The 23,928-nt window shown below is 42.6% G+C and overlaps 1 protein-coding gene across 1 annotated transcript in view; it reads right to left on the bottom strand.

Moving 5' to 3' along the window:
• Window positions 1–18: 18 nt before the first annotated feature.
• nup107 (nucleoporin 107) overlaps window positions 19–23,928 on the bottom strand; it is a 41,221-nt gene continuing 17,311 nt past the window's right edge. The window contains exons 16-27 of the mRNA XM_061983588.2: window positions 22,628–22,773; window positions 22,506–22,554; window positions 22,354–22,423; window positions 22,176–22,291; window positions 21,914–22,103; window positions 21,727–21,833; window positions 21,542–21,644; window positions 18,215–18,375; window positions 18,023–18,148; window positions 17,838–17,951; window positions 1,698–1,865; window positions 19–178 (exon numbers count right to left, since the gene is read on the bottom strand). Of these exons, the coding sequence (XP_061839572.1) occupies window positions 71–178; window positions 1,698–1,865; window positions 17,838–17,951; window positions 18,023–18,148; window positions 18,215–18,375; window positions 21,542–21,644; window positions 21,727–21,833; window positions 21,914–22,103; window positions 22,176–22,291; window positions 22,354–22,423; window positions 22,506–22,554; window positions 22,628–22,773 (1,458 nt within the window). The 3' untranslated portion in view covers window positions 19–70. The remainder of the gene's footprint in view (window positions 179–1,697; window positions 1,866–17,837; window positions 17,952–18,022; window positions 18,149–18,214; window positions 18,376–21,541; window positions 21,645–21,726; window positions 21,834–21,913; window positions 22,104–22,175; window positions 22,292–22,353; window positions 22,424–22,505; window positions 22,555–22,627; window positions 22,774–23,928) is intronic.

The following is a 23,928-nucleotide window of genomic DNA, read 5'->3' as shown; positions in this document are numbered from 1 at the left end:
AAATGAACAACTCGCCAGTAGAGGAAAAGAGGCTGTTATTTATTAGAAAATACAAACAACGCACGGGTCCTCATGGCTGTAACTCATAGCCGAGAGGGTCAAGTCCCTGGTCCAACAGAGCGAGGGATGACTCCCTCAATTTGAGAAGAAACCTCTTCAGCTCCTCTTTGGAGAACACCTGAGATTTTTGGGGAGAAGCAACATAAACAGATTGTAAACTGCAATTTTTGGGGGGGAATTTTGCCTATCATTCAGAATCCTTACATGAGACAGGTACACATTTTTTTATTTTCTTTTTAATGCCTTACAACTCGTAAATTGTTAGAATAATTCAGCTAACAATGGAGCCAATGGGAGTTGCTCTTTTCAGACTATAAAGCGCTCTAAGAAACATCCATCAACGTTTGATATACATGTAAGTATATATGAAATGTAATAACATGTAATATTTACGTATTTTGGTCATTTTAAGCATACGGCAGTGTATTAATTTGACAGGCGCGTCACAACGTTCGTGGGGCGGTATAGCTCGGTTGGTAGAGCGGCCGTGCCAGCAACTTGAGGGTTGCAGGTTCGATCCCCGCTTCCGCCATCCTAGTCACTGCCGTTGTGTCCTTGGGCAAGACACTTTACCCACCTGCTCCCAGTGCCACCCACACTGGTTTAAATGTAACTTAGATATTGGGTTTCACTATGTAAAGCGCTTTGAGTCACTAGAGAAAAGCGCTATATAAATATAATTCACTTCACTTCACTTCACTATTTCCTTCAACAACAACAACACTACTAATCATGACAGACTTCATTAGAGCCATCAAAGACTACTCTGGGACAAATAATGATTAAGAACCTTTATTTGAAGCCTAAATATAAAGGAGAATGATTTAGAAGTTATAGAAACTGTGTGCTAAACGGATCCAGCGTTAGTGAAAAACAAGCATCATGTAGCATTAATGCTAAGTGCTAAATAACAAATAAAAAGCTATGAACATAAAACAATGACTTACTGTACAATGTCTGCTCTCACTGGGATGCCGACTGATGGAATGTTTATATCTTCCCGTTTGGATTAATAATTAATCGTAATCTTCAAGCAAATAAAAAACAATAAAAAGGTGGGCGCAAACAAGCGTCTTTTCGTGTCTTTCTTGCTATATCTCCGGGCCTACTTGAATGTCAAAGTTGACCAACTTCTTGGTTTATGGCGACAACCTTCTAATATCCAGGTGAGAGGCATGATTTAAAATCAACAAATACATTTCACCAGCTTACAGGTGATCCAGCAGGTCACCGGCTCAATATGTCAGTAAAGCAGCACAAGCTAGTTAACTCGCAGATATGACAGTGCAGCTAAAAAAAAATAAAGAAAGGTTGTCTGTGTTAGCGCATATAATAACAATATTTATAATACTTGGTTAATATCCAGGACACGGCATGTAAATGGAGCATTGTTTGCGGTTTTTAGAGGGCATTATGAGTGTAATATATACTCCCATTCGCTGTATTGTTAGCCACCTCGTGTATGCCGTATTTTATGAATTACAATGCATAAAAAAAAAGAAAAACGTGTGTTCTTGTCTCACATTGGTATTGTGAATGATGTGCAAACTTAAAAAATACGTGAAGTTCCCCTTTAAATAAAACCTAATATTCGTAGCGCTTGCAACTTTATAAAGCCAATGAGGTAATAACGTTACCTGGTATAGGCAATGCTGGTCAGAAGAGATTATGTCAGCGAGTCGTAGCGCCTCCTGGTGTCTGGAAGAGTTCTGCAGGACGTTCAGCAGAAGGAAGCTGAGTCTTGGCAGACACAGCGAACGCAACGCCGCCATCTGGTGGCTGCGCTCTGCGTGCTGTTCTGAGTCCTAAAAACAGTTGATTGTCAATTACCATATTTTCCGCACTATAAGGCGCACCTAAAAACCACAAATTTTCTCAAAAGCTGACAGTGCGCCTTATAACCCGGTGCGTTTTATATATGGATTAATATTAAGATTCATTTTCATAAAGTTTCGGTCTCGCAACTACGGTAAACAGCCGCCATCTTTTTTCCCCGTAGAAGAGGAAGTGCTTCTTCTTCTACGCAAGCAACCGCCAAGGTAAGCACCCGCCCCCATAGAACAGGAAGCGCTTCTTCTTCTACTGTAAGCAACCACCCGCCCCCGTAGAAGAAGAAAAAGCGCGCGGATGTTACCGTACGTTTCATTTCCTTTGTGTGTTTACATCTGTAAAGACCACAAAATGGCTCCTACTAAGCGACAGGGATCCGGTTCATGAAAAGACGCAATCTCTCCATCCGCACACAGACTACTATTTCACAGCAACTGCCTAAAGACTTTCAAGAAAAGCTGGCTACTTTCCGTGCATATTGTAAAAACAAGATAGCTGAAAAAAAGATCCGGCCAGAGAACATCAACAACATGGACGAGGTTCCACTGACTTTTGATATTCCTGTGAACCGCACTGTGGATACAACGGGAGCACGTACGGTGAATATTCGCACCACAGGGAATGAGAAGTCATCCTTCACTGTGGTTCTAGCTTGCCATGCTAATGGCCAGAAACTTCCACCCATGGTGATATTCAAAAGGAAGACCTTGCCAAAAGAGACCTTTCCAGCCGGCGTCATCATAAAAGCTAACTCGAAGGGATGGATGGATGAAGAAAAGATGAGCGAGTGGTTAAGGTAAGTTTACGCGAAGAGGCCGGGTGGCTTTTTTCACGCAGCTCCGTCCATGTTGATATACGACTCCGTGCGCGCCCACATCACGCTGGTTTTTAATATATTATTAAAGTTTGACTGACCTATCTGACTGTTTTTTTGACATTCCTTTAGCGCAGTTAGATGCGGCTTATAACACGGGGCGTCTTATAGGTGGACAAAGTTTTGAAATATGCCGTTCATTGAAGGCGCGGCTTATAACCCAGGGCGCCTTATGGTGCGGAAAATACGGTAAATGTTTGCTGGAATGCATGTTCAGACATGTGAGCAAAAAAAAGGGGAAAAACTGGCGAAAAAAAGAGGAAAACTCCTATCGACACAAAGTGCTGCCACGCAAGCCCTGAAAGAAAATGTTGAAAATCAAGACTACATGTCCTGCAATTGGGTGTATTTCTACCAGGGCTGCACAATTATGGCCAAAATAATAATCACAATTCCATCCATCCATCCATTTTCTACCGCTTATTCCCTTCGGGGCCGCGGGGGGCGCTGGAGCCTATCTCAGCTACAATCGGGCGGAAGACGGGGTACACCCTGGACAAGTCGCCACCTCATCGCAGGGCTAACACAGATAGACAGACAACATTCACACTCACATTCACACACTAGGGCCAATTTAGTGTGTTGTTTAGGTGCATGTCTGTGGCGGTGGGAGGAAGCCGGAGTACCCGGAGGGGACCCACGCAGTCACGGGGAGAACATGCAAACTCCACACAGAAAGATCCCGAGGCCGGGATTGAACTCACGACTACTCAGGACCTTCGTATTGATAATCACAATTATCTTAATCAATATTGAAATTGCAATGTTTAATCACGATTGCTTACTGTTATGTAAAACATATTTTATTACATTTTTCTCTTTTAAACAAACAGTATGTGAACATGGCTTTCATAATAATCAGCAGTGTTGGGAACGCGTTACAAAGTAACGCGTTACTGTAACGCCGTTAGTTTCGGCGGTAACTAGTAATCTAACGCGTTATTTTTTATATTCAGTAACTCAGTTACCGTTACTACATGATGCGTTACTGCGTTATTTTTCATGTAGTATCGGCTAGAAACAGAAGATCTGAGTGTGTTTTATTGCAGCGCTGCTGTGGAAAAGAAAAGGCGTGCTTTCCCCGCAGTTGGGGAGCGCAGGGGAGACGTTCCTCTAGGGCCTATGTACGTCTTCGGGGCTAACAACCTTCACTTTACCCGGCAGTGGGTCTTTACAGCTGAGGGTGAATGACGAGGCCGGCGGTTTGTTGCAACTTTGTGACTTTATTGGACGCAGCCATCCACCAAGCTAGAGCACCAGCACGCACTCCCTGTAGCCGCTCGCTCACCTCTCTCGCCCACTCACTCACTGACGTCACTCACCTCACATGCTGTCATATCTTAAAGGGCCACACACACACACACACACACACACACACACACACACACATACGCTACTCTCATAACAACTAACAAGACATCCTTTCGAAGCCAGAAGTCGAGTTTTTTAACATGGAGACATTCTCAATACTTTTCTTTTGTCGAGCACAAAGAAAATAACATTTTAGTTAAATGTAAGTTGTGTCTTGCATCAAAGATCCTATCTACTTAAAGTTAAAGTTCCATTATGTTGCAGATATTTAAAATAGTTTTGTCAATTTGTGCTGGCCTGAAATAAATTGGCCCTTTGAAACATATCTTTGTCTTTGTGTGTTGTATGTAGACCACATTGCTTTCTGAGTTCAGTGATGCAAATGCATGTCAAGTTGATTAACACATTGTATTATTCTCCAGTGGGGTGAGTTTTTCCTTGCCCTTATGTGGGCTATACCGAGGATGTCGTTGTGGCTTGTGCAGCCCTTTGAGACACTTGTGATTTAGGGCTATATAAATAAACATTGATTGATTGATTGATACTGAAATGAAGGCTAAAAGGGCATTAATGGGAGCCTTAAAAAAAAAGGGGGGGAAAAAGAAGTAACTAAATAGTTACTTTTCACAATAACGCATTACTTTTTGGTGTAAGTAACTGAGTTAGTAACTGAGTTACTTTTGAAATAAAGTAACTAGTAACTGTAACTAGTTACTGGTTTTCAGTAACTAACCCAACACTGATAATCAGTAATAAAATTAAATGTACAAAAGACAAAGGGCTCACTAAAAATAAATTTGTCATTGCAAAGTACGATCATAAAGTGTAAACAATTGAAAAAAAACAAATTAAGCACAAAATGCACATACTACAAGTACAAGGAACACATGTACCACGCACGGTATAAATAGGACACATTTTTGGACAAATAAAACATTATTACATCCGTTAATTTGGTGTGAAGTGTTTTAAATTGCTTTAAACTATCGGCGCAAGTCACTGATTTGTTTAAATGTGCACACCAATGCAGCTTTTCCGTGCAACTCGTTCGGTTCATCTACGCGGGAGCATTTCCGGGTTTTGGGGAACGAGTGGGAGGTTGCCTAAAGAGCGGCGAGGCCTGCGGGCATGTCCCGGGGTTAAAATGCGTGCCTGTTGGCATCCCGTGGGTCACTTTGCGGGAGGGGAGGGCATTGATGTAATAATGCATTTATTTTTTTCCTAATATTTTTGGGAGCTACAGGCGACCAACTGATCTGTCATCCTCCGTTCTCACTCACGATCAGAAGAACCCACTGTCTTTCGGTCTCCCCCTGGTGGTTGGCTGACTGTTTGTTGTTAAACTGATAAGCAGCGCAGCCCACTTTTTCAAAATTATTACCGTCGACGATCACGTTCGTTTAATCGTAACTGCCAAAATCGTGATCACGATTAAAATTCAATTAGTTGTGCAGCCCTAATTTCTACACTATATTTTACCTTTAGATTTATTCTGATCTACCAACCTTTTTTGCCTCCTTTTGACATTTACATGTCCAATGTAATGTGCCACACTTTTCTTTTTTTTAATAGATGATTTACTAATATGATCATCATTCAAAATGTAATTTAAAATTACTTTTTATGCATGAACAAAACATTTCCCATTTAGCAACTCTATCCTATAGCCACGCCACTTGGGTAATACAGGTAAAAGCCAGTAAATTAGAATATTTTGAAAAACTTGATTTATTTCAGTAATTGCATTCAAAAGGTGTAACTTGTACATTATATTTATTCATTGCACACAGACTGATGCATTCAAATGTTTATTTCATTTAATTTTGATGATTTGAAGTGGCAACAAATGAAAATCCAAAATTCCGTGTGTCACAAAATTAGAATATTGTGTAAGGCTAATACAAAAAAGGGATTTTTAGAAATGTTGGCCAACTGAAAAGTATGAAAATGAAAAATATGAGCATGTACAATACTCAATACTTGGTTGGAGCTCCTTTTGCCTCAATTACTGCGTTAATGCGGCGTGGCATGGAGTCGATGAGTTTCTGGCACTGCTCAGGTGTTATGAGAGCCCAGGTTGCTCTGATAGTGGCCTTCAACTCTTCTGCGTTTTTGGGTCTGGCATTCTGCATCTTCCTTTTCACAATACCCCACAGATTTTCTATGGGGCTAAGGTCAGGGGAGTTGGCGGGCCAATTTAGAACAGAAATACCATGGTCCGTAAACCAGGCACGGGTAGATTTTGCGCTGTGTGCAGGCGCCAAGTCCTGTTGGAACTTGAAATCTCCATCTCCATAGAGCAGGTCAGCAGCAGGAAGCATGAAGTGCTCTAAAACTTGCTGGTAGACGGCTGCGTTGACCCTGGATCTCAGGAAACAGAGTGGACCGACACCAGCAGATGACATGGTTGGTTTGGTTTGCATTTCCTTTGGAAATCGAGGTCCCAGAGTCTGGAGGAAGACAGGAGAGGCACAGGATCCACGTTGCCTGAAGTCTAGTGTAAAGTTTCCACCATCAGTGATGGTTTGGGGTGCACACAGCGCAAAATCTACCCGTGCCTGGTTTACGGACCATGGTATTTCTGTTCTAAATTGGCCCGCCAACTCCCCTGACTTTAGCCCCATAGAAAATCTGTGGGGTATTGTGAAAAGGAAGATGCAGAATGCCAGACCCAAAAACGCAGAAGAGTTGAAGGCCACTATCAGAGCAACCTGGGCTCTCATAACACCTGAGCAGTGCCAGAAACTCATCGACTCCATGCCACGCCGCATTAACGCAGTAATTGAGGCAAAAGGAGCTCCAACCAAGTATTGAGTATTGTACATGCTCATATTTTTCATTTTCATACTTTTCAGTTGGCCAACATTTCTAAAAATCCCTTTTTTGTATTAGCCTTAAGTAATATTCTAATTTTGTGACACACGGAATTTTGGATTTTCATTTGTTGCCACTTCAAATCATCAAAATTAAATGAAATAAACATTTGAATGCATCGGTCTGTGTGCAATGAATAAATATAATGTACAAGTTACACCTTTTGAATGCAATTACTGAAATAAATCAAGTTTTTAAAAATATTCTAATTTACTGGCTTTTACCTGTATACATCCGGTGTTGTGACCTGTTTACATCAGTCACGTCAAAAATATACCTTCTTGCTGGCTACTAACAAATACTCTACAACCAACGTTCCCTCTAAGCGCCTGTGCAATTGCGCACTGCTCAAGCGTCCTCTGCGCACGGCAAATCTATGCCACGCACAAAATCAAATTAAAAAATAAGCGTATAACAATTTTCAACACGCGGACACGACGTCATTATTGTTCAAATATTGTAACGTCTGTCGAGACGCTTTGAGGACATGAATTCCATCGATCACTTTATTGAGCAAAATTCTTTGTCGGCCATTAACACATCACCAAAATATTGGTAAAAAAAAATGATATCTAGCAAAACTGGTCATTTTCTGCCGTACAAACTAGACCAGGGGTCGGCAACCTTTACCAGTCAAAGAGCCATTTTGACCAGTTTCACAAATTATAGAAAACAATGGGAGCCGCAAATTTTTTTTGAAATTTTAAATGAAATAACACTGCATGCAAAGTTTTTTTTTTTGCTTTGTGCTATGTATAACCAGGGGTCTCAGACACGCTGCCCACACCTTTATGTGGAATTTGAAAGCTGGTGCGGCACGCGGGTTTTTATTTAATGGCGCTTGTCAGCATCATGCATGCCGTGATGGTACAGCATATAGCACCCACTACGGTCAGCGTGCCTGATCAGCCACACGTTGTATGGGGCTTTCGCTTTACTCGCGTAGTTGACAGCAAGGCATACTTGGTCAACAACCACACAGCTCGCACTGACGGTGGCGGTATAAAAAAACAAAACATTAACACTCTTACTAATAATGCACCACACTGTGAACCCACACCAAACAAGAATGACAAACACATTTCGGGAGAACATCTGCACCATAACACAACATAAACACAACAGGACAAATACCCAGAATCCCATGCAGCCGTAACTCTTCCGGGATACATTATCCACCCCCCCCCCGCTACCAAACCCCGCCCACCTCAACCGACGCACAGAGGGGGGGGGGGGGGGGGGGGGTTTGGTGGTAGCAGGGGTGTATAATGTAGCCCGGAAGAGTCAGGGCTGCATGGGATTCTGGGTGTTTGTTCTGTTGTGTTTATGTTGTGTTAAGGTGCAGATGTTCTCCCGAAATGTGTTTGTCATTCTTGTTTGGTTTTGGTTCAAAGTGTGGCGCATTATTAGTAAGAGTGTTAAAGTTGTTTTATATGACCACCGTCAGTGTAACCTGTGTGGCTATTGATCAAGTATGCATTGCTGTCACGTACGTGTGCAAGCAAAAGATGTATATTGTACAACAAGTGTCGGGCTGGCACTCTGTTAATACAGATTGTAGAGGGCGCCAAATGTTGTACCATCATGGCACGCCCTTGTTATAGCCGTACGGATGAAAACGGTGAATATTAATCCCGGGAGTTTTCTGCGAGAGGCACTGAAATCCGGAAGTCTCACGGGAAAATTGGGGGGTTCAGCAAGCAAGCTGCTGAGCCGCATCAGAGTGATCAAAGAGCCGCATGCGGCTCCGGAGCCGTGGGTTGTCGACCCCTGAACTAGACCAAAAGCAACTTTGTTATATCAACAGCAGCCGCTCTCTCTTTCTCACTTGCGACAACACATGCAAATATGGCACTTAACCAGTGATGCGTTTACAGCCACACAAAAAGTCGGACAACTCCAACACCACACAATGTGTAATTCCAGGTCGTTACACTATGATTTACCAATTAAATGTGTGCTTATTCTAGTGTCATTTATTAGGAATCTTAATTTATAAATATTAATCATGAAATGCTGTTAGTATATTAAATAAATACTAATACAAATATATTTTTTACAAACAGGAAGTTGCAGGAATGTACACATGATCCCCTCGCTTACATCTCATTGTGCAACATGTGAATGTTTTAATGGGAACTAAATGCAATGTCTAAAAGGGGTACAAATTATTTCCAAGGCAGGACCTCCACCCAGACAAACAATACAAGTACACAGTTCATGAAAAACAATATTTTTTTGTTATTGTTATTGTAAGTGGGCCAAAACACTTATATTAGAAAATAATCTCATGGAAATGACTGCTGTCATTTGATTATAATAATAAGAGAATGTTGTCTGTCTATCGGTGTTGGCCCTGGTGTACCCCGCCTTCCGCCCGAATGCAGCTGAGATATGCTCCAGCACCCCCTGTGACGCCGAAAGGGACAAGTGGTAGAAAATGGATGGAGATTTAACTTATTTAGTCAGGTTTGGGACAGGTGTGCTGCTGGTGTAGCCACAGTGTGCACGTCTGATGTTGCTCACATGGGCTCCGCTGAATGCTCGGGGAGTTTTTGCGTTTGCTCACACACATGAAAAATTAGAGGGAACATTGTCTACAACTACCGTATTTTCCGCACTATAAGGCGCACCTAAAAACCACAAATGTTCTCAAAATCTGACAGTGCGCCTTATAACCCGGTGCGCTTTATTACGATTCATTTTCATAAAGTTTCGATCTCGCAACTTCGGTAAACAGCCGCCATCTTTTTTCCCGGTAGAACAGGAAGCGCTTCTTCTTCTACGCAAGCAACCGCCAAGGAAAGCACCCGCCCCCATAGAACAGGAAGCGCTTCTTCTTCTACCCGCCCCCGGAAGAAGAAGAAAAAACGCGCGGATATCACCGTACGTTTCATTTCCTGTTTACATCTGTAAAGACCACAAAATGGCTCCTACTAAGCGATCCGGTTCATAAAAAGACGCAATCTCTCCATCCGCACACGGATTACTACCGTATTTCACAGCAACTGATATTCCTGTGAACCGCACTGTGGAACGGGAGCACGTACGGTGAATATTCGCACCACAGGGAATGAGAAGTCATCCTTCACTGTGGTTCTAGCTTGCCATGCTAACTTCCACCCATGGTGATATTCAAAAGGAAGACCTTGCCAAAAGAGACCTTTCCAGCCGGCGTCATCATAAAAGCTAACTCGAAGGGATGGATGGATGAAGAAAAGATGAGCGAGTGGTTAAGGGAAGTTTACGCGAAGAGGCCGGGTGGCTTTTTTCACACAGCTCCGAAGGCGAACACACCTTCACTAAGACGGGCAGACAGCGCCGGACGACATACACCAACATTTGCCAGTGGATCGTAAATGCCTGGGCAGATATTTCGGTCACAACTGTGGTCCGAGCTTTCCGGAAGGCAGGATTCACAGAACAACAGCGACACTGACTCCCGATGACTTCGACGAGACGGAACCGGCCATTTTGGATACCACGCTTGCGCAACTTTTCAATTCGGACACCGAAGACGAAGAATTCGAAGGATTTACGAATGAAGAATAACTTCAGAAGGTGAGCGCTATGTTTATTTTGTGTGTTGTGACATTAACGTTCGAGCAACATTATGTTACTATTGCTCTACACCATTTTGAATTTTACTATGTTTGTGATTGCACATTTGCGTACATTTTGGGACAGAGTTGTTAGAACGCTGGTTTTCAATATATTATTAAAGTTTGACTGAACTATCTGACTGTTTTTTTGACATTCACTTTAGCGCAGCGTTTTTTTGACATTCACTTTAGCGCAGCGTAGGCGCGGCTTATAGTCCGGGGCGGCTTATTGGTGGACAAAATTATGAAATATGTAATTCATAGAAGGTGCGGCTAATAATCCGGTGCGCCTTATAGTGCGGAAAATACGGTACAACTAGTTCGGAACTAACAGTGTTTGGATTTGAATCCTCCAAATATGATTAGCAGAAAAGTAGAAAGTCGTCAAAGTTGTGGCTTGGAGAGCGAACGCAAGCGACAACAAGTAAACTAGCAAGATGACGCTAATGACCAAGGAGATGATTATTGACCCACGGAGAAGGAGTGCACAGTACACACCTCTGTACTCTGATGAGTACTAACTTCCTCAACCTTAATGAGAGCAAGACCGAGATCATCATCTTCGGCGAAACATCTCCAGTCTCGTTTGTCAGTGCTCTAGGTCCTCTGCGTGAAAACATCGGGTCCTCTGTGAGAAATCTCTGAGTGATCTTCGATAGATTCACCAAACAGGTCAGCTCAGTACTTAGTACCAGCCTTTACCATCACAGAACCCTAGCAAAGACCAAGGCCTATCTCTCCCAGAGCGACCTGGAGACTGCTATCCACGCCTTCATTACACACCGGCTAGACAACACTGTACGCTGGCATTGATCAGGCATCACTCCGCCGTTTGCAGCCTGTGCAAAACGCGGCTGCCCGTCTCCTCACCAGCACCAAAAAACGCGAGCACATCACCCCAGTCCTGGCCTCACTCCATTGGCTTCCTGTCCGTCATCGCATTGATTTTAAATTACTTTTAATTGTTTTTAAATCCCTAAATGGTCTGGCCACACAATACCTGACCGAGCTTCTTCATCATCATACCTCGTCTAGAGCCCTAAGGTCAGCTGACCAAATGCTGTTGGCGGTCTCCAGATCCAGGCTAAAGACCAGAGGGGACAGAGCCTTTTCCGTTGCCACCCCTAAGCTCTGGAACAGCCTTCCCCTCCACATTAGGTCAGCCCAGAGCCTGGGGGTCTTCAAAACCCTTAAGACCTACCTCTTCTCGCTGGCCTTTGACCTGAGCTGAGTCCACCCATTAGGCCACCATTTATAGTCCCCCCAGCCCCCACCCCTTCGCTTTAGTTTTATTTTTCAATTTGTCGCACTTTTATTATTATTAAGCAAATTTTTACTTTTTATTCAACCCCTTTTACCATATTGCTTTTGCACTATCTTGTTCAGCTCATTCATTGTTTATGTTCTTTGTTGTTTTTTGCTATGCTTTTTTAACCTGTAAAGCACTTTGGTTCAATTTAAAAGTTGTCGTAAACGTGCTGTATAAATAAAGTTGACTTGACTTAACTGTACATAGGGGAGACAGAGGTGGACAGGGCGAAAACCTTTAAATTCCTTGGGACCCACATCGGCGAGGACCTCACCTGGGCTCACAACACCCAACAAACAAAGAAAGCCCAGCAGCGACTGTACTTCCTAAGAAGGCTGAGAAAATTTGGCATGCCACCCAAAATTCTCAGCAACTTCTTTAGAAGTACGGTTGAGCGTGTCCTTACCAGCTCAATCACGGTCTGGTATGGAGACTGCACTGCTAAGGACAGGAAGGCACTCCAGCGAGTGATTAAAACTGCTCAGTACATATCAGGAGCAGCCTTCCCCTCACTACAGGACATGTACTCTACCAGGGCCACCAGGAGAGCACACAACATCATAAAGGACAGTACACACCCCCAGCACAGTCTCTTCAGCCTCCTACCATCAGGCAGACGATACAGGAGCCTGAAAGCCAGGACTACGAGACTGACAAACAGTTTCTACCCACAGGCCATCAGGCTTGTGAATGCTAACTTGTGAATGCTAGCTCCCCCCCACCCTTTTTAGCTTTTGAACAAAAGACAGCTACCATGACCACCCCCGAATTGTGAACCATCACTGTAGACACTTTTCACCTTTGATCACTAGACATTTTAAACTGCTGCTGTGACCCAATGTAACTTCCATATTTATACTGTTGACTGTGAATCAGGCAATAATGTTATGTTACTCACTGTGCCTAGTATATAACATTTTTAATTTTTATTTTAGCTAAGTACCGTGTGACTTGTTGAAGGGTGGACTACCAAAGTAAGATTTTCATTGTACGGCAAACTGTCTGTTTAACAGTGCATATGACAATAAACAATCTTGAATTTTGAATCTAACTAGCGAGCTTGTTTTGGCACCCCGTCGTTTCCCTGTCCGGCAATTTAGTACGGCGTTGAGGCAAGATTAACAGCGAGTACCTGCAGCTGAGGCGAGCGTTCAACAAATTTTACTTAGATCATATTTTTTTGATACTGTATTGCGTTTACATATTATACCCACGGAACTTTTGTTATTGTTAGAGATTTCCGGTCGGACGGATTTTCACGGGACACATTGTCATACCTGCCAACTTTTGAAATCAGAAAAACCTAGTAGCCAGGGTCCAGACGCAAAATGATTATTAGCATTCAGACAGGTTAAAATGTTGCTAAAACCATCACTTTTCTATCAGTCACAGTGACTTTTCAAAACAAAAATATTACAGCAAAAATCATATGGGTTGATTGACATGTTTATTCTGTAAGCTAACTTCAATAGTTTGAAATTATTTTGACAGTTAATGCCAGTTATCCTGTCAACCTTTCACAAGACTTCAATTTGTTAATTGAAAGTATAAACAGTATAAACACTTTTTACAGTAAACAAATGGTAAAACAGTACTAAACAATTCCATTAAAAAAAAAATTGGTGTCATTATTAACTTTCTGTCCAAGCTTGTATAATCTACTGCCTTGTTCAATTGTAAAAAATATTCTGTGCCGAAAATTCACATTTCTATCACAATTATCATATCATCATCGAAATATGGAACACAAATGGGGTACAGTTTTACATCGTCATAATCGGTGCTGCCGTCAGTCGACATGCTAAATGGTTCCGTCTTCATGACATCGGCGATACTTTTTGAGGATTCTGTTCCAAGACACTGAATAATGTTTGATGTTTTGGTTCGACCACATCCATATTTTTTGGCGATTTTCGAGTCGGGAAACATTTTCCGAAATAACTGTCCCATGTGATCAGCCAGTGCGATTGGAAGTCCATGCTCAATTATTGCCTCCGTAAATAAAACTTCGGCATTTGTCACATCCAAAGAATCTGTTTGGGCGACGAAAAACGTTGAAAGTTTTCCACTTGTATCGCTAGCAACGGCATTAGACTTGTGTTTTTTTGTCCCAACGTGGTCTTTTACATCGCTAATTCCTCCGTGTCCGATCGAAAAATCTTGTCTGCACAAGGTGCAATTCGCGTAGTTTTCACCCTTTTTGGAACGGATAATTATTCCCGGATAGGCTTTTGAATATTCTTCACGGAATGACTGCAGTTTTCTTTTCGGTTTAAGACTTGTTTGCGATTTTTCTCCGGCTGATTCCATGATCGTTCGCTCGTTTGGAAACAATGGCAACTGGTGCCTCGTGCTTGGCAGCGGTGCTATAAATAGCCTCGCGCATGGCATTCGGAATGGCTCGATAGGAAGTTACGGGAAGCACTGGTAGGGCTGGGCTATATGACTAAAAAATGTATCACGATATAAGTGTTTCATATCAGTCGATATCGATAATTATTTATTAAAAAAAAAAAACTATTCTAAATAAAGACCAGGAGAAAAAAGGCTGAATTTAAATACTTTTATTTTAAATATAAGTAGGTAGCATGTCCTTCGCTAATTGATCCACCACTGCATCCGTTATTTCTTTATAACGTTTTGAATTTTTGTCGTATGGCACTGCTGCCGAGTACCTCTCGATGGTGGTCTGTTGTTGCCGCTTCGGTGCTTTTCCACTTGCACCGGCTGATATAGATGGTTGTGGTTGTTTGTTACTGCTGTACTCCAGCGGGTGAGAGCGGCTCAGTTGGTAAAATAAGTTTGTCGTGTTCCCAGACTTGGTCGGGACGACGACCTTGCAAAGTTTGCAGACAGTATTACTCTGATTCGTATCGGACTTAAAAAATCCAAAATACTGCCAAACTGGTGACGTGACGTTTCCTTTTTTATTTACAATTTCCTCTCGTGCTGCCGCACTCATATTCCCGTTTTGTTTCACTCCTCGTCGTCAGGTCGCCGTTGTTGCTTTTTTTTTTTCCTGTTAGCATTTCCCAGAATGCCTTGCGGTTGAGGCTCGGCCGTGATAGGTTGAGAGGCCAAAGCCCTTCCTCTGCCTACACCCCCCAGAATGCCGTGCGGTTCCGGCTCGGCATTTCTTCCTATTTTTTCTAACAGAACTCAGTGAAATTATCGAACGTTCTATCGACCCCATTTTCTATTGATATTGATCACATGTCTATCGCGATATATATTGTTATTGTTTTATCGCCCAGCCCTAGGAAGCAGTGTCGATTGTCATTGTTACGCGATTTCGTGAATAAAACTTTAAAAAAAAAATATTTTTTTTAATTAATGAAAAAACGTATTTTTTATCACTGCAACCGTACCCCGGAATAGGTTGATGAAAACCGTACTAATTACGGGAAAACCGGAGTAGTTGGCAGGTATGCATTGTTGTTGCACTGAGAACCCACGAATGGAAAGATAGTGCTCGATTGCTGATACGAAAACAAAGTCTGAAGGGCCCCAAAGACTGTCAACAGGGACGAAGGAGCCTACCAACTATCCCACACCTGGGACACAGTCCTGCAGGTCCGCCCCTGGTCGTTTGGTAGACATCCAGACGACAGGGGGCGCCCCACCCTACCCCCGGCGCACACCGCCATCCCACCACTTCAGGTGGGATGGAACAATCCATATAACACGTCACGCAAACATCACGTGACACCTCTGATGAAGGCTGCAGAAGCAAGATAGCCGAAACTTGTCAGGTACACAACTTTACCTTACTAGCCTATACAAATCAACCACTTATAAATACACATTAGTAGGCTAAATTTCACATGTTTGCATGTTAAAAACTGTGTGGGGGAATAGAGTTTTAATCATTACCGTATTTTTCGGACTGTAAGTCGCAGTTTTTTTCATAGTTTGGCCGGGGGTGCGACTTATACTCAGGAGCGACTTATGTGTGAAATTATTAACACACTACCGTAAAATATCAAATAATATCATTTAGCTCATTCATGTAAGAGACTAGACGTATAAGATTTCATGGGATTTAGCGATTAGGAGTGACGGATTGTTTGGTAAACGTATAGCATGTTCTATATGTTATACAAACCCCGTTTCCATATGAGTTGGGAAATTGTGTTAGATGTAAATATAAACGGAATACAATGATTTGCAAATCATTTTCAACCCATATTCAGTTGAATATGCTACAAAGACAACATATTTGATGTTCAAACTGATAAACATTTTTTTTTTGCAAATAATCATTAACTTTAGAATTTGATGCCAGCAACACGTGACAAAGAAGTTGGGAAAGGTGGCAATAAATACTGATAAAGTTGAGGAATGCTCATCAAACACTTATTTGGAACATCCCACAGGTGAACAGGCAAATTGGGAACAGGTGGGTGCCATGATTATGTATAAAAGCAGCTTCCATGAAATGCTCAGTCATTCACAAACTAGGATGGGGGCGAGGGTCACCACTTTGTCAACAAATGCGTGAGCAAATTGTTGAACAGTTTAAGAAAAACCTTTCTCAACCAGCTATTGCAAGGAATTTAGGGATTTCACCATCTACAATCCGTAATATCAAAGGGTTAAGAGAATCTGGAGAAATCACTGCACGTAAGCAGCTAAGCCCGTGACCTTCGATCCCTCAGGCTGTACTGCATCAACAAGCGACATCAGTGTGTAAAGGATATCACCACATGGGCTCAGGAACACTTCACAAACCCACTGTTAGTAACTACAGTTGGTCGCTACATCTATAAGTGCAAGTTAAAACTCTCCTATGCAAGGCGAAAACCGTTTATCAACAACACCCAGAAACGCCGTCGGCTTCGCTGGGCCTGAGCTCATCTAAGATGGACTGATACAAAGTGGAAAAGTGTTCTGTGGTCTGACGAGTTCACATTTCAAATTGTTTTTGGAAACTGTTGACGTCGTGTCCTCCGGACCAAAGAGGAAAAGAACCATCCGGATTGTTATAGGCGCAAAGTTGAAAAGCCAGCCTCTGTGATGGTATGAGGGTGTATTAGTGCCCAAGACATGGGTAACTTACACATCTGTGAAGGCGCCATTAATGCTGAAAGGTACATACAGGTTTTGGAGCAACATACTGTATGTTGCCATCCAAGCAACGTTACCATGGACGCCCCCGCTTATTTCAGCAAGACAATGCCAAGCCACGTGTTACATCAATGTGGCTTCATAGTAAAAGAGTGCGGGTACTAGACTGGCCTGCCTGTAGTCCAGACCTGTCTCCCATTGAAAATGTGTGGTGCATTATGAAGCCTAAAAGACCACAACGGAGACCCCCGGACTGTTGAACAACTTACCGGTAAGCTGTACATCAAGCAAGAATGGGAAAGAATTCCACCTGAGAAGCTTAAAAAATGTGTCTCCTCAGTTCCCAAACATTTACTGAGTGTTGTTAAAAGGAAAGGCCATGTAACACAGTGGTGAACATGCCCTTTCCCAACTACTTTGGCACGTGTTGCAGCCATGAAATTCTAAGTTAATTATTATTTGCAAAAAAAAATAAAGTTTATGAGTTTGAACCTCAAATATATTGTCTCTGTAGTGCATTTAATTGAATATGGGTTAAAAAAGATTTGCAAATCATTGTATTCCGTTTATATTTACATCTAACAATTTCCCAACTCATATGGAAACGGGGTTTGTAGTTATTTGAATGACTCTTACCATAATATGTTACGTTAACATACCAGGCACGTTCTGAGTTGGTTATTTATGCGTCATATAATGTACACTTTTTCAGCCTGTTCACTATTCTTTATTTATTTTAAATTGCCTTTCAAATGTCTATTCTTGGTGTTGGGTTTTATCAAATACATTTCCCCAAAAAATGCGACTTATACTCCAGTGCGACTTATATGTTTTTTTCCTTCTTTATTATACATTTTCGGCCGGTGCGAATTATACTCCGCAGCGATTTATACGCCGAAAAATACGGTACCTGTCTGTTGTCCACCATCCAGCCTCCGTCTACAAAGAGCAGCACATTGTAGATTCTTTCTTTCACGTCTTCAGTCAGGACGTCCAGACTGCTAGACCAGGCTGCCGAAGACGCCTGATGAGAGTGTGGCTTAAATTATTCCTCGTCAAAACATTGGTAAGAGCTGCATCAATGAGTGAGCATACCTGGTACTCTTTCTCTCTCATCTCATTGGCTACTTTCACTGTGAATTTGACCTCAGGGGCAGGTGTTGGCTTCTGGGGGGCGGAGCTAATGTGACTGAACCAGTCACTGAAGGCTTCATAAGCTTCCTATAAGAGCACGTAATTAACTTTTATACATACTACTATATACTGCTGATGTTATCAAGTGCTTACCAGGTAGGCTCTGATACACAGGTGTTCTCTGATGGCGTTCTCATCCTCAGCAGGTAAGGGTGTGGTCTGACTCAGCCCCGACCACTGGCAGTAGATTTCTCTCATTGAATCCTCTGGAACTTTGGAGAACACTGCTTTGGCCGCGTCGTGCTTCTCCAAAGCTGAGCGGGACAAAGACAGAAGCAGTGCATTATGGTCCTAATTGCCTGGAGACTCGAGGCAAGCCAAGTTACCTTCATTTCTAGTAGGGATGAGTACTGCTCACATTTGAACCTAAGTGCTACCAATTCCCGGTACCGGGGATTACACTCAACTGTACCAATTTTCGTTACTTTTCTGTGTTAGTTAATATGAATTGCTTTCGATCATTAAAACTTATCTTTTATTGCAACATTTAAAAATATGATATATATAAATATAACTGCTGTCCAGTTATATGCTAACATTCTTGAGTCTCAATTACAGTTGCAAGTCCAAGACGTAAGATGGCAATGTCTATAGTTTGTGGTGTGTTGGTGTCTAGTCTTTTGTTGCGCCCTGAGAGTGTTAATACTGTAAAGTATTGTACCTATTACACACCAGCAATTTGGTTGTAACGTGCATCTTAGTTGTAGTTATCATGAACAAATTGGGAAGTGTCGAAATCGCCATGTAAAATCGCTAATGCTAAACAGTAGCATGTCATTAGCAAAGCCAATGTATACAAACATCAAGCTAGGGCATTTTTGTAAGAGTCAGGGTTCCCCATTAATGTAATTGAATGTGGTGCGCTGCCACTACATTTTTATTACCGCCACACTAGGGCTGGCCGATATATGGAATATACTCGATATATCGCGGGTTTGTATACGTTCTCTCGCAGTTGCTTTTAGCTGCGGGCATTACACTACAGGCTCTTCTCACTCTTTCTTGTCTCTCCTTCTCACAGAGAGATAAAACAAGCGCACCTTCTTACATATGTCACATACTGCCGCGCGTGCAATGTCATACGCTCTCGCGGAGCAGAGAGGTAGCGACAATGGGTAACGTTAGCTGTGGTGCAAGCGGAGCCGTGCGAGTGGTAGTACGAGAGAAAGAAGGTGCGGATCTGGTAACAAATGAAGGAGGAATTCATTCCCAAGAAAAACAGCACGGGGTCCATCGTCTGGCGGTGGTTTGGCTTCAAGCAGGAAGATGTTGAACAGACAACCGTAATATGTTAAGTGTGCGGCAAAAGCATTGCTACAAAAAGTAGCAGCACTGCTAATTTGTAGTTTTTGAAAAGTCACCCGCTAGAGAATGAGGAGTGCTTGAAACTCTGCATGTCTACATCTCCATTCGGTGCCACACCCACAAAATGCCCAAGCAACCATTTCCAGATCAACACCGTATGAAAAAAAAATAGTCAACAACAGAAGGAGATAACGTCCGCAGTAACCTATTTTAGTGTTGTTTTGATATGTCAAAGTGCACTAATAACTTGTTTTAAAATGTCTCTGACAATCTTGCACTTTCTGTTTTGGAAATTACATGAAGGTTTGTGCCACTGCTTAATAACTGTTTACAGTTTTGGTAAATTGACTTAGTTGTGATTTCCCTCTCTGCATGAAAGTTTAAAATGAGCATATATTAATGCAGTATAAACAATAATGTTTTAATGTAAACACATAGAATCATCATACTGGTGTGATTATATGGATCAAGTGCATTCGAGGCTAAGGCACAATATCGAGATATATATCGTGTATCGTGACATGGCCTAAAAATATTGAGATATTAATGAAAGGCCATATCGCCCAGCCTTACGCCACACCTTGAAAATAAGGGCTTTTTATTTTATTTTTTACTTGAAAACAAATTAAAGTGATATAATATATTGTCGCCCACATAAGAAATCACACTAAGTCTGACGCTATGTTTAGTATACATTTTTTGAGCCTTTTTAAAGTAAATCCTATCATAGCAAATCATGCAAATTCCTCGATTACATCATTGTGACCACGCCCATAACCACCCCCACCCGCCACAAGTACCGTATTTTCCGCACCATAAGGCGCCCTGGGTTATAAGCCGCGCCTTCAATGAACGGCATATTTCAAAACTTTGTCCACCTATAAGCCGCCCCGTGTTGTAAGCTGCATCTAACTGCGCTAAAGGAATGTCAAAAAAACAGTCAAATAGGTCAGTCAAACTTTAATATGTTAAAACCAGCGTGATGTGGGCGCGCATGGAATCGTATATCAACATGGACGAAGCTGCGTGAAAAAAGCCACCCGGCCTCTTCGCGTAAACTTAAACTTACCTTAACCACTCGCTCATCTTTTCTTCATCCATCCCTTCGAGTTAGCTTTTATGATGACGCCGGCTGGAAAGGTCTCTTTTGGCAAGGTCTTCCTTTTGAATATCACCATGAGTGGAAGTTTCTGGCCATTAGCATGGCAAGCTAGAACCACAGTGAAGGATGACTTCTCATTCCCTGTGGTGCGAATATTCACCGTACGTGCTCCCGTTGTATCCACAGTGCGGTTCACAGGAATATCAGTTGCTGTGAAATAGTAATCCGTGTGCGGATGGAGAGATTGCGTCTTTTCATGAACCGGATCCCTGTCGCTTTGTAGGAGCCATTTTGTGGTCTTTACAGATGTAAACACACAAAGGAAATGATAATATCCGCGCGCTTTTTCTTCTTCTACGCGGGCGGGTGGTTGCTTACAGTAGAAGAAGAAGCGCTTCCTGTTCTATGGGGGCGGGTGCTTACCTTGGCGGTTGCTTGCGTAGAAGAAGAAGCGCTTCCTGTTCTACCGGGAAAAAAGATGGCGGCTGTTTACCGAAGTTGCGAGACCGAAACTTTATGAAAATGAATCTTAATATTTATCCATATATAAAGCGCACCGGGTTATAAGGCGCACTGTCAGCTTTTGAGAACATTTGTGGTTTTTAGGTGCGCCTTATAGTGCGGAAAATACGGTATCTTGGCAGTTTAGAGGAAACCCTGAAAGTGGATACTTACTCTACTTACATTGGAGCATTTTCTAATCACTTTTTGTTGGCATTGAAAATATTACCCAGAGTATTTTGAGTTTGCTCTCAGTGCTGCTGAAGTGATCGCCAAGTGTTGAAGCGCAAAGAACCGGCTGAGTCGGCAACCGGGCTTGATGTCAGGCGCAACCCTAGTATCGTAATATTGCACCGTTGGATTTTACGTGAATCATTTACGGGATTCGGTCGATGGCGAAAAAATACCGGATTCGGTACCCATTACTAATGAATGATAATAATGTAGGTCTCTTCAGTTTAAGCTTGATGGCTACAAATGTGCATTGAGAGCTGACTAAAATAAGCAATTACCCAGAAACCTCCTCATGATGGCATTGGACTGCTTGAGGGCTTCAGCTCGATGGGCGGCGTCAAACAAAAGCCAATCGATGACATCGATCCTCTTTTGGTCCTCCTTCAAGAGCATAGAAGCATATTAACTTCACCAACTATTAATATGAGGGACACTATTCATGGTTATTGGGTTTGCAAAGAACCTTTGTGGTTCCAGTCTTCAGAGTCTGGCTGTGGTGCATGAACTCGGTGTCGTCGTTCTCTCTTACAGTCTCCACCACTAGTTTGGTGACAGCAGCCACATCCAGACCTGTAAGACTAAACACTCAGTATGTGCTCTTAAAATGGTCGATACCATTCTATCAAAAACTCAAAAGCTTATGCTCTCACCAGCCTCTGTGGCGAGCTGCAGGCAGCGGGGGCGGAGCTCCGGCTCGGTGACGGTCTCCAAGAAGGCAGCGTACTGAGCTGTGGCAAGTTCGACTGGGAGCTGGCTGACGTAGCTCGCCACGAGTTCTGTTTGCTGATCCCGAATTAGGAGGGCAATGTACGCCTTCAGCACATCCAAACACACGTCCTCCTTAAAAGAGAGAGATGAAAAGAAAATACTAGCAGAGATCAATCTGGACTCTTGAAGATCTCAATTGTTTACCTTCAGGGCTAAACCCAGAGAGCGGAAAAACATCAGCAGATGAGCCATGAAGCGCAGCAGGTGAGAGGGGAGAGGCTTAGAGGCCGTCAGCCAATCAGAAAACTCCTCCAGAAGACCTGAGACCAACAACTATAGTTAGCCTTGAGGGGTCAGGGGTCACCGTGTTGAGGGGTCTCACCATCTAGGTCTCCCAAGATGACAAACTTCTGGATGACATGGTAGTGCTCTCGTGTCTCCTCCAGCACCCTCTGCACACACACGACAGGTTACACGTAGGGCTCAGTCATGTGACTTGAATAAAAACCAATCACAGTCGGTTTCGGAATTCACCTTTGACTCTGAAGCTTGAAGCTCCTCAAACACCTTTTCCATAGTCCAACTGAGGAATCAGACAGTTAAACCATATTGTAGTTTTGTTGAGGGCATGAAATGACAAAGCGTGTGTATCATACTTGGCTTCCAGGTATTCCCGCGGCATTGTCTCCAATTCCTGGTGGAACATACCCGATGACATCAGATGCTTTTCAACCAGTGAGTCCACCATCACTCTGAAGTAGGCCCACACAGAGTCCTCCCAGGATTCACACACCGCCAGCAACTGTACACACACACACAAACAGGTTGTCAAGTGCAATGTTCATGTTTTTTTGACATCTTAACTTGGGGGCAGTGTTGGGTTAGTTACTGAAAACCAGTAACTAGTTACAGTTACTAGTTACTTTATTTCAAAAGTAACTCAGTTACTAACTCAGTTACTTACACCAAAAAGTTATGCGTTACTGTGAAAAGTAACTATTTAGTTACTTCTTTTTCCCCCCTTTTTTTTTTTAAGGCTCCCATTAATGCCCTTTTAGCCTTCATTTCAGTACTGTTATTGCACTGGAGAATAATACAATCTGTTGATCAACTTGACATGCATTTGCATCACTGAACTCAGAAAGCAATGTGGTCTACATACAACACACAAAGACAAAGATATGTTTCAAAGGGCCAATTTATTTCAGGCCAGAACAAATTGACAAAACTATTTTAAATAGCTGCAACATAATGGTACTTTAACTTTAAGTAGATAGGATCTTTGATCCAAGACACAACTTACATTTCACTAAAATGTTATTTTCTTTGTGCTCGACAAAAGAAAAGTATTGAGAATGTCTCCATGTTAAAAAAACTCGACTTCTGGCTTTGCCATGATGTCTTGTTAGTTGTTATGAGAGTCGCATATGTGTGTGTGTGTGGCCCTTTAAGATATGACAGCGTGTGAGGTGAGTGACGTCAGTGAGTGAGCGGTCGAGAGAGGTGAGCGAGCGGCGACAGTGAGTACGTGCAGGTGCTCTATCTTGGTGGATGGCTGCGTCCAATAAAGTCACAAAGTTGCAACAAACCGCCCGTCTTGTCATTCACCCTCAGCTGTAAAGACCCACTGCCGGGTAAAGTGAAGGTTGTTAGCCCCGAAGACGTACATAGGCCCTGGAGGAACGTCTCCCTTGCGCTCCTCAACTGCGGTATGGTAGTCTCCCCCGCCCCCACCCACACAAAGCACGCCTTTTCTTTTCCACCGCTGCAATAAAACACACTCAGATCTTCTGTTTCTATCCGATACTACATGAAAAATAACGTAAAATAAGGCAGTAACGCATCATGTAGTAACGGTAACTGAGTTACTGAATATAAAAAATAACGCGTTAGATTACTAGTTACCGCCGAAACTAACGGCGTTACAGTAACGTGTTACTTTGTAACGCATTAGTCC

Source organism: Nerophis lumbriciformis, linkage group LG25, assembly GCF_033978685.3.
Source record: "Nerophis lumbriciformis linkage group LG25, RoL_Nlum_v2.1, whole genome shotgun sequence".
In the NCBI taxonomy this organism is placed as follows: Eukaryota; Metazoa; Chordata; class Actinopteri; order Syngnathiformes; family Syngnathidae; genus Nerophis; species Nerophis lumbriciformis.
The sequence above is the reverse complement of the archived record's forward strand: the minus strand, read 5'-3'. Positions and strand labels throughout refer to the sequence as shown.